Source organism: Nanorana parkeri, unplaced genomic scaffold (assembly GCF_000935625.1).
Source record: "Nanorana parkeri isolate BGI_ZX_2015 unplaced genomic scaffold, ASM93562v1 scaffold3226, whole genome shotgun sequence".
In the NCBI taxonomy this organism is placed as follows: Eukaryota; Metazoa; Chordata; class Amphibia; order Anura; family Dicroglossidae; genus Nanorana; species Nanorana parkeri.
Window position 1 is genome coordinate 17868 of NW_017309494.1, and position 14622 is coordinate 32489.

The 14622-nt window shown below is 45.5% G+C and overlaps 1 protein-coding gene across 1 annotated transcript in view; it reads left to right on the forward strand.

Moving 5' to 3' along the window:
- The first annotated feature begins 8397 nt into the window (after nt 1-8397).
- Nucleotides 8398-14622, forward strand: part of LOC108802933 (nuclear receptor ROR-gamma-like) — a 26854-nt gene continuing 20629 nt past the window's right edge. The window contains exon 1 of the mRNA XM_018574777.1: nt 8398-8424. Coding sequence (XP_018430279.1) covers nt 8418-8424 — 7 coding nt within the window. The 5' untranslated portion in view covers nt 8398-8417. The remainder of the gene's footprint in view (nt 8425-14622) is intronic.

Sequence of the window (14622 nt, forward strand, 5' to 3'; positions counted from 1 at the left end):
GGGTTTTGTGTACTCGCTGATATTGGAGATCAGTTACAAGAATCTCAATTAACAGAAGCAGCCAGAACAGCGATGGATCCAAGTGAACTTTTAATTAATTGCTGGATGGAGCGGATGATGTTTCCGGAAGGTGCTGTGATTGCCAGCTCGGCCGGATTCCATGACATCAGGTGACCGATTCTAAAGGGGGGAATTCTGCGCCGGATATCCCGAAGACGCCACCAACTCCGCCGCCCTTCCACGAGGGCGTTATCCCAAGAGGGGAGCCGGACAAATAGCATCAACCAACATAAAATCCACATCATCAAAGTTTCAATAAAAAAGGAACGAATGAATATAATTGGCCGGGAAATCATTTTTTTCTGCTCCGAGCTTCAGCTCTCTCTCTAAATTTACCTCGGCTGTAGTCAGCCATTAAAAAGACCACTGGCCCTTTAAGGGATCATTAAAACCCACCCTTCCCTTGGGTGATTTTTAATGACAGGCCCACTTAAAAAGGACAGGCAGTTGCACCCCTATCAGCAGTAGTACCCCGGAGGGAGTTCACGTACCACCCAAACTTTCATTTGTTTTTTTAAATAGGGAAGGGAGGATGTGCCAGTATTAGTATCGGGATCGGTTCCCATACTGGGCATTTAAAATTCACCAGTACCCCTGAAAATGCCCCAGACCGATACCAGCGCTTTACATTTTTAAATTGAAGCGGATGATGTAAGGTATCGTGCTTGAGATCCACAGCACCCCTCCTGAGATCCTCCTCCACAGCTCTCCTGAGACCCTCCACAGCCCTCCTGAGACCCTCCACAGCCCTCCTGAGATCCTCCGCACCCCTCTTGAGATCCTCCGCACCCCTCCTGAGACCCTCCACAGCCCTCCTGAGATTCTCCGCACCCCTCCTGAGATCCTCCTCCACAGCGCTCCTGAGATCCTCCGCACCCCTCCTGAGATCCTCCGCACCCCTCCTGAGATCCTCCGCACCCCTCCTGAGAGTACGTACAACCCAAACTTTTTTTTGTAGAATGGAAGTGGTAGGGAAGGCTTAAAACCCGTCAGGTTATTTCCTGTGTAAATTTCCCTTCACTTCCTTTTTTAGAGATGCAACAGGAAGTTAAAGGACATCTTTTTTATTTGGACAGGTGTCCCCTTTGGACGATTCCCTCTCACCTCTTCCGGTGACACCTCTTAAAAGTTTGCATTTCCCCTCACTGTCTTTCTCAGTGCCGATGATTGGTGGGACGCGTGAAGAGGATGAATCTCCCCGATGGGGGAAGACGGTGAGGAATAAATACCTGGCAGGGGTTCTGTCCTCTCTGCCTGCTGTGACATTGTTCCCAGATATCCCTCTGTGCTACAGAACCCCCCGCCACCCCAGTTCATGGAGGAGAGGGGGAGGTGTTCTGTAGTCATTTTACTGTTAAACTCATCCAATGGAGGTGTTGGAAAGGGAAGGGGGCCCCATCAGGTGGGCTGTGGGGGGCCCTGTGATTTCGTGTAATGGCATTGTTCAGTTGTGGGTAGATGTTCCCTTGCAGGGCTCTTTTCCTGGTCGGTGGTCATTGCGGGGGCCAGGCAGGGAACGGGTTAAACGCGGGTCAGGTGGCCGCTTATCAGTGTTCTCACCGAGATATTGTCTCAGGTTTACACAATGCAGGTCAGATGGGCGTCCGGGGGGCCGTGTGGTGGGCTCAGAGGAAGTGACACCGAGGAGGACTGCGTGGAGAGGAGCCGCGTTGAGTAATCCTCTGGACGCCGAGGTGAAGCCTGTCCGTGCTGGATGGAGCGTGTCACTGCTGACCACAATAACTGCCAGCTCCGTCTCCTGGCCTCAATCACTCTCCCTTCCGACCGCAAGAAGAGGGGCGCCCAGCTCGCTTCATAGAACATGGGGGGGGGAGGGGCCGCTATGTCACTCCATACTGAGAACTCACCGAGAATTCTAATCTGTACACCCGGCATACAGGACAAGAGAAGTGGTACTGTGCAGAGTACATACATACAGAATAAGAACAGATACCGAGAATGACACCCGGCATACAGGACAAGAGAAGTGGTACTGTGCAGAGTACATACATACAGAATAAGAACAGATACCGAGAATGACACCTGGCATACAGGACAAGAGAAGTGGTACTGTGCAGAGTCCATACATACAGAATAGGAACAGATACCGAGAATGACACCCGACATACAGGACATGAGAAGTGGTACTGTGCAGAGAACATACATACAGAATAAGAACAGATACCGAGAATGACACCTGGCATACAGGACAAGAGAAGTGGTACTGTGCAGAGTCCATACATACAGAATAAGAACAGATACCGAGAATGACACCTGGCATACAGGACAAGAGAAGTGGTACTGTGCAGAGTCCATACATACAGAATAAGAACAGATACCGAGAATGACACCCGGCATACAGGACAAGAGAAGTGGTACTGTGCAGAGTCCATACATACACAATAAGAACAGATACTGAGAATGACATACAGGAGGAGTCCCCTTGAGTTCTGGGTGGAGTGATGGGAATTGTAGTCTCCTCTGTCTCTCTGGTCTGTCCCGCCGTCTCGCGCTCTCTTTGCTTCGTCAGCTCTTTGTCGTCGTCAGATGTCTCTGTGGTTGGTTTCGGGTTTGCCGTCTCTGCTCTGTGTGGTTAACACGTTACAAGGTGTGAAGGTTTCGGGCTCCTCGTCTGACATCGCAGCACCTGTCCTGGGGATACGCGGGCACGAGGCGGGCAGCTCGCCACCACTGAGGCCCCATCGCTGAACATCTGCGCCACAGCAGGTGCTGCCACAATGCCTCCATATAGACTCTGCACATGAAGACGATGTGACAACCCGACGCGGACCGGGAACGCCACAACCGACTTTATTTATAGCAGATTCAGCAGGATTATTATAGTGCAGCCACTTGTTACGTAATGTGCAACCTCCTACTATAAGACTGCAGTGGGCGGAGTCTGAAATAAGGCACAGTGCAGCTTCCTCTACTTTTATACTGCGCGCTCATGTTCCCGGTGTTGTTTGGACGCAGTTGAACTTCTGCACATCCCTGCACATGTGACACAAACAAAGGTCACATGGCCTGGAAGGAAACAATTTCTGGGTATGCCAACTGTCCCAGATTTTCCGGTACGGTCCCGCAACCTGCCCCACTGTGTCCCAGGATCTCATCATCATCATCAACCTTATCCATCAGTGTGAGCCTGCGCTGATTGGTTGCGGCGGTTGGGGCTGCACGTGGGCGGTCCCTGCCTACTTAGAGGTGGGGTCTGAAAGGGACCAACCCCTGAAGTGGGTGTGGTTTGGGCAAGTGCACCCAGAAAGTGGGTGGATGAAAAGCGGAACATGGGCCAGCTGTGTCCGGGGAACCGGGACCAGGGGTGTCCTGAAGCATTGTGACTTCATCACGCATGCGCGGTTATCTCATTGATACCTGCCGGCGGCCATCTTGGTGATTGACGCTGGCAGAGAGAGGAGGGGACGTTCACCCGGCAGGATGAGGTATGCCGCCGGGTCCCCTCCTCCCTCCCAAAACTGTTGGGCTCTTGGTCCATGACCGAGTGCCTGACTTTTCAGAGGGTGTGAAACCAAAATGACTGTCAGTCATTTTGGTGTCACCCCTCCAATGGTGTCACCCCGGTGCAGGCCGAACCCCCCGCACCCCCTTTGTGATGCCATTATCCAGGACCATCATGTAATAATGCGGATGTCCTATCCGTACCCCGTACTGCCGTGAATTTCACTTGCAAATGGCGAGTTTGGGTGTCACCCCCTCTAAAAAGTCAGGCACTAGGTCATGGACTGAGAGCCCGACAGTGTCAGGAGAGAGGAGGGGCCCGGCGGCATACCTCATCAAGCCGTGTGAACATCATTTAGATGACCACGCATGACGTTACGGCGGGGTGTCACCCGGACTCCACCCGGCCTCGGGACGTCCCTGCTGGACTGTCAGAGGTAAAGTCCATGAACCCATTGCACTCGAAACCGCTGTGCCAAAGATAATGAGGTAGGGTGAAATCACTACACACTAAAAAAAAAAGTGCACGAGGGTGCTGTGGTCCTTCTCTAGTGAAGTGCCTTCAATTCCTGAACCCCCCGCCCGGGGCGCAAGGCTCCTGACAGGGACAAGGATGACTTAGGTCCACCTACCCGAAGGCCGGCTGACCCCTCTCCTCTGGGACCTGCTGAAACAGGTCCACCGAGTACTAGGTGGGGGCTCCCCTGAAGAGAGACCCCCGAGTGGGAGGAGGCAGGGAAGCCCAAAGAGGCCACAGAACCTCCTCCGCAACTTCAGGAAGGGCCCCGAAGGTACCCGCACCCTCCGTCATTCTGTGAAGTCAAAAAGTGCAATCGTGCATAAAAATAGTGCGTAAATAAATAAGTGCCAGTGCACAAACGTGGCAGGCCATCCGGCCAAGGCATAAACATTGCCCCTGGTTAGCCAGAAGGCCTGCCCGAGAGGCGTGGTGCAGATAAAGCTTGAGTGCCCCGACCTAGTGCTGGTGAATCACACTGGGGTCCAAACCCAAGTGATTATTCACCACACCCCGAGACGCCACTCCCACAGTACCGCGGGCCTCTGCGCTCCCCGAACACTCCGACCATGCAGCCCCATCCCTACCAGAAGGCATTAGCACCAGAGGGGTTCTGAAGTCTGGCATAAGTCTGCCAGAAGTCTGGCATAACCGGACCAGAATCAACCCAGGAGGAAAGGAAACCTCTCCAGCACCCACCTATTACATCAGAGAATACTGAGGAGCCACTCGGGCCTGTGGACGGAGCCGATCTTCTCTGAAAACTGATAAGAACAGATACTACACTTGATCTTAGCCAAAAGGCCGAGGTCCCGTGCCCGGAACGTGAGGGATCGCATATATAAAGCCTCCTTACGTTCTGGAGCGGGGCGTGGCAGTGCCATTCAAGTCAATGGACACACATACACGACCACCACCACCCACACAGTGCGATCTGCCCCACAGAAATGCCCTGCGTTCCAGCACATTATTCACCGCGGACTTGTGGCTCCCTGTTGGTGCCGCAACTGTCACTTGTCTACTTCCTCCCTCTGTTTCTCTCCTCCGCGGCTGGGACTGGGTGGGAGGAAGTGACATAGTGAGGATAGTTGTCAAACGACAAGCACTTTCGGGGGGCCGCACAGGGTCCCCTTCATCAGGCCCAGAAATGACATTGCAGAAAACTACCACAACCTTCTAGAATGTCATTTCTGGGCCTGATGAAGGGGACCCGGCGCGGCCCCCCGAAAGCTCTTGTCGTTTGAATGACAACTATCAATAAAATGGATTTGCACTGACATGGGGTTTTGGTGCCCGTGTGCCCGTGTGCTGGTGACATCTGTATTGTTGTTTTTTCTGTTGTGAGCGGCGCCATCCGCAGTCACCACAAGCACCCGTTACTTTTGGGATATCCGGTAAGGAGTGCGGCAAGGTACAGTATATGGATACTGCTTTGTATACCCTCCGGCTGGCGTGTGGGCGGGGATGGGAACTGCGGCCGGTCTTTACATTTAAAATTCAGTTTTATGTGTAGCTACCCCGAAAATAAGACCTAGGGCTATCTTCAGGGATTTCTGTAATATAAGACCTACCACCGAACTAGGTCTTATTTTCAGGGTAGGTCTTATATTACAGAAATCCCTGAAGATAGCGCTAGGTCTTACTTTCGGGGTAGGTCTTACTTTCGGGGAAACACTGTAGTACATATCCGGGTTCCTGTGGCACACTGGCATCTTATGGGGCATCTTTCATGTACAGAATGTATATCTGGGGACCAGTGGCACACTGGCATCTTATGGGGCATCTTTCATGTACAGAATGTATATCTGGGGTCCTGTGGCACACTGGCATCTTATATGTACAGAATGTATATCTGGGGACCTGTGGCACACTGGCATCTTATGTGGGCATCTTCTATGTACAGAATGTATATCTGGGGTCCTGTGGCACACTGGCATCTTATGGGGCATCTTTCATGTACAGAATGTATATCTGGGGACCTGTGGCACACTAGTATCTTATGGGGGCATCTTTTATGTACAGAATGCATATCTGGGGACCTGTGGCACACTGGCATCTTATCGGGGCATCTTTTATGTACAGAATGTATATCTGGGGACCTGTGGCACACTGGCGTCTTATGGGGGCATCTTTTATGTACAGAATGTATATCTGGGGACCTGTGGCACACTGGCATCTTATGGGGGGGGGGACATCTATGTACAGAATGTATATGTGGGGTCCTGTGGCACACTGGCATCTTTCATGTACAGAATGTATTCTTGGGGACCTGTGGCACACTAGTATCTTATGGAATCTTTTATGTACAGAATGTATATCTGGGGACCTGTGGCACACTGGCATCTTATGGGGGGGGGGACATCTATGTACAGAATGTATATGTGGGGTCCTGTGGCACACTGGCATCTTTCATGTACAGAATGTATTCTTGGGGACCTGTGGCACACTAGTATCTTATGGGGCATCTTTCATGTACAGAATGTATATCTGGGGACCTGTGGCACACTGGCATCTTATCGGGGCATCTTTCATGTACAGAATGTATATCTGGGGACCTGTGGCACACTGGCATCTTATGGGGGCATCTTCTATGTACAGAATGTATATCTGGGGACCTGTGGCACACTGGCATCTTATGGGGGCATCTTCTATGTACAGAATGTATATCTGGGGACCTGTGGCACACTGGCATCTTATGGGGGCATTTTCTATGTACAGAATGTATAACTGGGGTCCTGTGGCACACTGGCATCTTATGGGGGCTTCTTCTATGTACAGAATGTATATCTGGGGACCTGTGGCACACTAGTATCTTATGTGGGCATCTTCTATGTACAGAATGTATATCTGGGGACCTGTGGCACACTAGTATCTTATGTGGGCATCTTCTATGTACAGAATGTATATCTGGGGACCTGTGGCACACTGGCATCTTATGGGGGCATGGTTTATATCTGGGGATCTGTGGCACACTGGCAAGTAGTGATTACAATGTTCGGGTTTGGGTTGAAGAAAAGGTGACAACCCAAAGTCTTCATGTCAACATGTAAGCAGACTGAGAGAATATCTATCTATCTATTCATATCTCTCTCTCTCTCTCCCTCCCCCTCTCTATCTATCTATCTATCTATCTATCTATCTATCTATTCATTCATCTACTTTCTAGACATCTGCTCTTGGAGGACCTGTGGCACACTAGTATCTTATGTGGGCATCTTCTATGTACAGAATGTATATCTGGGGACCTGTGGCACACTGGCATCTTATGGGGGCATGGTTTATATCTGGGGATCTGTGGCACACTGGCAAGTAGTGATTACAATGTTCGGGTTTGGGTTGAAGAAAAGGTGACAACCCAAAGTCTTCATGTCAACATGTAAGCAGACTGAGAGAATATCTATCTATCTATTCATATCTCTCTCTCTCTCTCCCTCCCCCTCTCTATCTATCTATCTATCTATCTATCTATCTATCTATTCATTCATCTACTTTCTAGACATCTGCTCTTGGCCTTCTTGTCAATGATGGCTACACCTCCAGTCTATCTATCTATCTATCTATCATCTATGATCTATCTTTCCATCTATTTATCTATTACAGGTGTTTATACAGCGCCGACAATTTACGCATGCATTCATACAGGGCCAATTTACCTTCCAGCATGTCTGGAGGAAACCCACGCCAGCACAGGGAGAACATGCAAACTCCTTGCAGATAGTGACCTGGCCGGGATTCGAACCAAGGACCCCCGGCGCTAACCACTACGCCACTGTGCTGTCTGGGACCTATGATCTCTCTTCCTCTTTAGTATACGATGATAAATTACGCTCAGTGTCTGGGCAGTGGACTCCTATTCTTACAGGTACATTTGCTGCCTTCAACCCGAGGAAAAAGTTTACAATTTTAAACAACAACAAAAAAGTCAGCACATTTCATATATATTTACATACACACAAATATACACACACATACATACATACAAATATACACACACACATACAAATATACATACACACATGCAATTGCACTTCTCCCCTTTCATCCATGCCGCCACATTCCTTTTGGTCGGTTTGTTTCCTGTGATACGTGTTCAGACGCTGCACATATGTGAGGACCTGTCATTTCTCATCTCTATATCACTTCCCGTGTTCACCTGTAGGGGGCCCCACATCTTCCATAGGTAGGGCCCTCGCAGCAGACAACCTGTGTAGGTTCAAAATATGATTAGTCATTGGTTGTTTGTGGTGAGGAAGCCCGGCCCCCCGTGAACCCTATTGGCTGCTGGGCTGGTGGCAGCGCAGGATATCACCTGTCATCTGGGGCCCACATGTCAGCTTGGACACTACGGGTTCAAGGTGATCAGCGGAACAAGCCAGCCATGAGAGGTAAGTGTCCCGACTCTGCCCCCCCCAGCACACACGGCACAGACCGTCATTTATCTCTGCGTTCCATCCTTCTATTCTAACGTTGGCCCACTTCTGTTCTATTTATATCTTCTCTATTTCCTCCACCCCAACCAACATCACAGGTGACAAGTGCCCCACTTCTGTCCTCAGGCAGCGAACATTCACTCCCGGAGAATCTCTGCTCCCCAAAACTGACCCTGCTTTTCAGGACTCCCCCATCTACGCAAGGAACTTTCCTAAAGCAGAAGTTCCAACTTCCCTACGATCCCTCAATTCTTTACATGTCATTTTATTTATATATCTATTCATTCATCTACTTTCTAGACATCTGCTCTTGGCCTTCTTGTCAATGATGGCTACACCTCCAGTCTATCTATCTATCTATCTATCATCTATGATCTATCTTTCCATCTATTTATCTATTACAGGTGTTTATACAGCGCCGACAATTTACGCATGCATTCATACAGGGCCAATTTACCTTCCAGCATGTCTGGAGGAAACCCACGCCAGCACAGGGAGAACATGCAAACTCCTTGCAGATAGTGACCTGGCCGGGATTCGAACCAAGGACCCCCGGCGCTAACCACTACGCCACTGTGCTGTCTGGGACCTATGATCTCTCTTCCTCTTTAGTATACGATGATAAATTACGCTCAGTGTCTGGGCAGTGGACTCCTATTCTTACAGGTACATTTGCTGCCTTCAACCCGAGGAAAAAGTTTACAATTTTAAACAACAACAAAAAAGTCAGCACATTTCATATATATTTACATACACACAAATATACACACACATACATACATACAAATATACACACACACATACAAATATACATACACACATGCAATTGCACTTCTCCCCTTTCATCCATGCCGCCACATTCCTTTTGGTCGGTTTGTTTCCTGTGATACGTGTTCAGACGCTGCACATATGTGAGGACCTGTCATTTCTCATCTCTATATCACTTCCCGTGTTCACCTGTAGGGGGCCCCACATCTTCCATAGGTAGGGCCCTCGCAGCAGACAACCTGTGTAGGTTCAAAATATGATTAGTCATTGGTTGTTTGTGGTGAGGAAGCCCGGCCCCCCGTGAACCCTATTGGCTGCTGGGCTGGTGGCAGCGCAGGATATCACCTGTCATCTGGGGCCCACATGTCAGCTTGGACACTACGGGTTCAAGGTGATCAGCGGAACAAGCCAGCCATGAGAGGTAAGTGTCCCGACTCTGCCCCCCCCAGCACACACGGCACAGACCGTCATTTATCTCTGCGTTCCATCCTTCTATTCTAACGTTGGCCCACTTCTGTTCTATTTATATCTTCTCTATTTCCTCCACCCCAACCAACATCACAGGTGACAAGTGCCCCACTTCTGTCCTCAGGCAGCGAACATTCACTCCCGGAGAATCTCTGCTCCCCAAAACTGACCCTGCTTTTCAGGACTCCCCCATCTACGCAAGGAACTTTCCTAAAGCAGAAGTTCCAACTTCCCTACGATCCCTCAATTCTTTACATGTCATTTTATTTATAGTCTATGTGAAGTTATTTACGTAAAATATTGCTATGGAGAGAGAAAGAGCGAGAGTGAGAGATAGATCGATAGATAATAGATGGGGGGAGAGAGAGAGAGATAAATCATAGAGAGATAGATAGATCATAGATAGATAGATAGATCATGGAGAGATGGATAGATAGATCATGGAGAAATAGATAGATCATAGATCATAGATAGATAGATCATAGATAGATAGATCATAGAGAGATAGAAGAAAAGATAGATAGATCATAGAGAGATAGAAGAAAAGATAGATGGATAGAGAGATAGAAGAAAAGATAGATAGATCATAGAGAGATAGAAGAAAAGATAGATGGATAGATAGATAGAAGAAAAGATAGATAGATCATAGAGGGATAGATAGATAGATAGATAGATCATAGAGAGATAGATAGATCATAGAGGGATAGAAGAAAAGATAGATGGATGGATAGATAGACGGATAGATAGATAGAAGAAAAGATAGATAGATCATAGATAGATAGATGGATGGATGGATAGATAGAAGAAAAGATAGATCATAGATAGATAGAAGAAAAGATAGATGGATGGATGGATAGATAGAAGAAAAGATAGATCATAGATAGATAGAAGAAAAGATAGATGGATGGATGGATAGATAGAAGAAAAGATAGATCATAGATAGATAGAAGAAAAGATAGATGGATGGATGGATAGATAGAAGAAAAGATAGATGGATCATAGATAGATGGATAGATAGATGGACGGATGGATGTGTAAAATATCTGGGAATAGCAGGACACAAACACATTCTCGGAGCGGACATTTCTAAACAGGGAAAGGTCGTCATTGGCTCTGTATAGAATTCTCAGGAAAGATTATTTCTGTATCTCTGAAGTGAAATCTTCTTGTCGCCATCACTGATTGTATACAATGTCATCACTAAGACTGATCAGAAAGTTCTCTCACCTACATCTCCATCCTTCCTCGTATCTATCATCACATCTCAGTGAGGTCCTCGGATGATGGGCCTCTGTCCGTCATGCACTGCATTGAGTGAACTCTTCATTCCGGTGTCTGTGGTGCAGCTGATAGGGGGGATTTCTAGCCGCTCGGCAGTCTGGGGGGGAGACACGTAACCAGGTTCTGATTTTAGTATAAGACACACAATACAATGTAACAGATCTCACGGGAAGATAAAGTGAGCAGGACGACGACGGTGCAGCAGTGAACATTCAGTGGGGGGTGGTTTGAGGTCATGTCATACCCAGCTCTCATGAACCAGATAACATCAACTCACTCGGCTCTTGTACGTGATGACGGCGACAAAAACAAAACAATTGCAACATTACTTACTTGTCTGTGAAGGTTCATCAGTCATCCAGGTCATGGTATGTCTGTAAAAAAAGAAGTCAAGGCAGCTGGACTCGCTGTATTTTTTTTGAAGACGTTTCGTTGGTCATCTGACCAGCTTTCTCAGTTCTGAATTGAGAAAGCTGGTCGTATGACCAGCGAAACGTCTTTTAAAAAAACACAGCGAGTGCAGTTGCCTTGACTTTTTTTTTTTTTACCGATATCTGTCTATTTACTTGTCTTGTTGGATTGTAAACATGAAATAGAAATGCTTTTTAGGGTTTTGGTCTGGTTGTATCGTGCCTGGACAGGCCTGTACTTGTATTGTATTGTGCCTGTACAGGCTCTTGCAGTATTGCCTTCCCCCAATGAGTGGTAGTAGAGTCCTGAATCGTCACAGCAGCAGCAAGAAACCTTTCAATAATCCTCAGCGGATAAAAGAGGAAAGTTTGGACTTTCGGGATCCTTGTGGTCCCTTCCTCGGGCGTTATAGAATCCATTGTGCCGAAAGAAGCTTGTGTCCTGCGGTGAACAATAAAGAGTTTGACTTCAAACTCCAATCTTTCCCCTTTATTCAATGAGAGTTCTAGAGTTCTTGCTGCTGCTGCGGCTTTTAACGGGACTCTGCAGCTGGCTATGGAATGCCAAGGTGGACGCAGCATTCCGTACCGGCAGCCAATGGAACGTTCACATCTCCTGGATGCTCTGGGGGCCCATAGATTTACAAGGTGGTCATCACAGCAGAGGACACGATTGGTCCATTTTTATATGGAATAGTTGATAAGTCAATTGTGAATTTAATAATTTCCCGTAAGATAAAGTTGGGGTATTGTGTCTTTTATATCTGCCTGGAGTCTAATATGTCTTTGGTTCTCAAGCATCCAAGTCTCAGTATATCTGTGAAAAAGAAATCAAGGCAACTGGACCTGCTGTATTGAAGACATTTCGCTGGTCATCTGACTAGCTTTCTGAATTCAGAAAGCTGGTCGGATAACCAGCGAAACGTCTTCAAAAACAAAAATACAGCGAGTCCAGTTGCCTGGACTGATTTTTTTTTACAGGTATACCATGACCTGGATAAATGAGAACCTTCGTAGACATCTGGCTTTGGGCTTTGAGGGCATTTCGGAAAGATCGGTGAATGAGAAAAAGATTTGGTTTCGGTGATTGGTTGGTTGGAAGGAATGCCGGGTCACTCTATTGATTATTGGTCAGCATGTCATAGACCTTTGTTATATGAACCCCTACGGGTGGTGTGAGGACTGAGATTTCAGTATATTAGACACTCCGGGGGTTGACTTGCTTCAGCTGTAATGTTCCCCCTTTGTTGTTACTTCCAGCGCCCAATCACAAGCTGAGCAGGTTAAAACGTCTCTTGTACATGATTGGACGCTTTATGCTAAGACAGTTTAGCTTTTAACAAGCGTGAATAATGACCCCCCGTAGTAATTTACGGCTGTGTGTTGTTCTGACTCCCCAACATCAAAGAACAAGATAAAGCTGTAAAACATTTTTTTTTAAGAATGCAAAACAATAAAGACATTTTAAAAATAGAAAACAATAAAGAAATTTTAAAAATAGAAAACAGTAAAGAAATTTAAAAAATAGAAAACAATACAAAGATTTACAAAATAGGAAATAAAGAAATTGAAAAAATACAAAACAGTAAAGAAATGTAAAAAACAGAAAACAATAAAGATATAAAAAAAATACAATAAAGAAAAAAAATACAAAATAATAAAAGACATTTAAAAAAAAGATAATAATAATGACATTAACAAAAACAAAAGAGATTTTAAAAATACAAAATAATAAAGACTTTTTTTAAAATACCAAATAGTAAGGGAATTAAAAAAATACAAATCAATAAAGAAATAAAAAATACAATAAAGAAATGTTAAAAAATACAAAACAATAAAGAAATAAAAAAATACAAAATAATAACAGGAAAATGGTACTACCATACTTACTGCAATTTTCCTTTCCTGACAGCTCCATGACAGCATATCCGTGTGCTGCCACGGAGTTGTCAGGAAAAAGACAATAAGAAAAAAAAAATAGTAAGGGAATAAAAAAAAAAATACAAAATCAAGAAATGAAAAAATACAAAATAGGGAAATTAAAAAAACACAAAGCAGCAAAGTTTATTTTTAAAATGTTTACAAAACATTCACCAGCTTTGTTATTTTATTTTTAAAGAAGAAGTCGAATCCAATTAGAGCCTCTTCAGTAACCCAAACATCACTACATTTAAATACTGTATACGGAAATATACTAAATAATTTTTTTTTTAACGCACATACAAAACCAAACTGATTGGATGTTTCGGTTTGTTATTAAAGCAGCTAATAACAAAGACATGCGCGGGGCGAGAGGGCTGAAAAGGCCAATGTAGAGGAGGATAAAAAAGGATCATTTTTACTCACCTAGAAATGTTTCCGACCTCAACACATGGCATGAAAATGTCACGATCACGCAGCGAAATAAAAAAATAATAATGCTGCAGATGTGCCTTCAGCAACAACATATTAATGCTCTTTATTGATAATGCAGCATTTATTTGCGTTTAAACTAAACATTTGGAGGCTTCTTTATAGATTTATATTGCTTATAGATTAATATTGCTTATATATTTATATTGCTTATAGATTAATATTGTTATAACAGTTTTGGCAGTGCTTTACAATATAAGGAAGGTATTACAATCACAATCACAATCTCTCTCTCTCTCTCTCTCTCTCTACTCACACATATATCTCATATATCTCTCTCTATATACACACACACATATATATCTCTCTCTATATACACACACACATCTCTCTCTCTCTCTATATACACACATATATCTCTCTATATATACACACACCTCTCTCTCTATACACACACCTCTCTCTCTCTCTATACACACATCTTTCTCTCTCTCCACACACATGCCTCTCTCTCCCTTCTACACACACATACCTCTCTCTCTCTCTACACACACACACCTCTCTCTCTCGCTATATATATACACACATATCTCTCTCTCTCTCTCTATATATATCTATATACTGGATATTTCTGAATAACCAGATTCTGCGTGATGTGTTTCTCTGAAAATTATCACCTAAAACAATCAGGTCTTCACCGAACTCCGTCTCCAAATATGAGTCACTTAACCTGGTCCTTTTATAAGTTATATAGTAAGATTGAGAAGTCCATAGAGTTCAACCTATTATATACACAGTCAACCTTTTTTTCACAATGTCAACTTTTTTAATATAAGATTGACAATTTCATCTTTAGAAAAAAACAGTGTAAAAA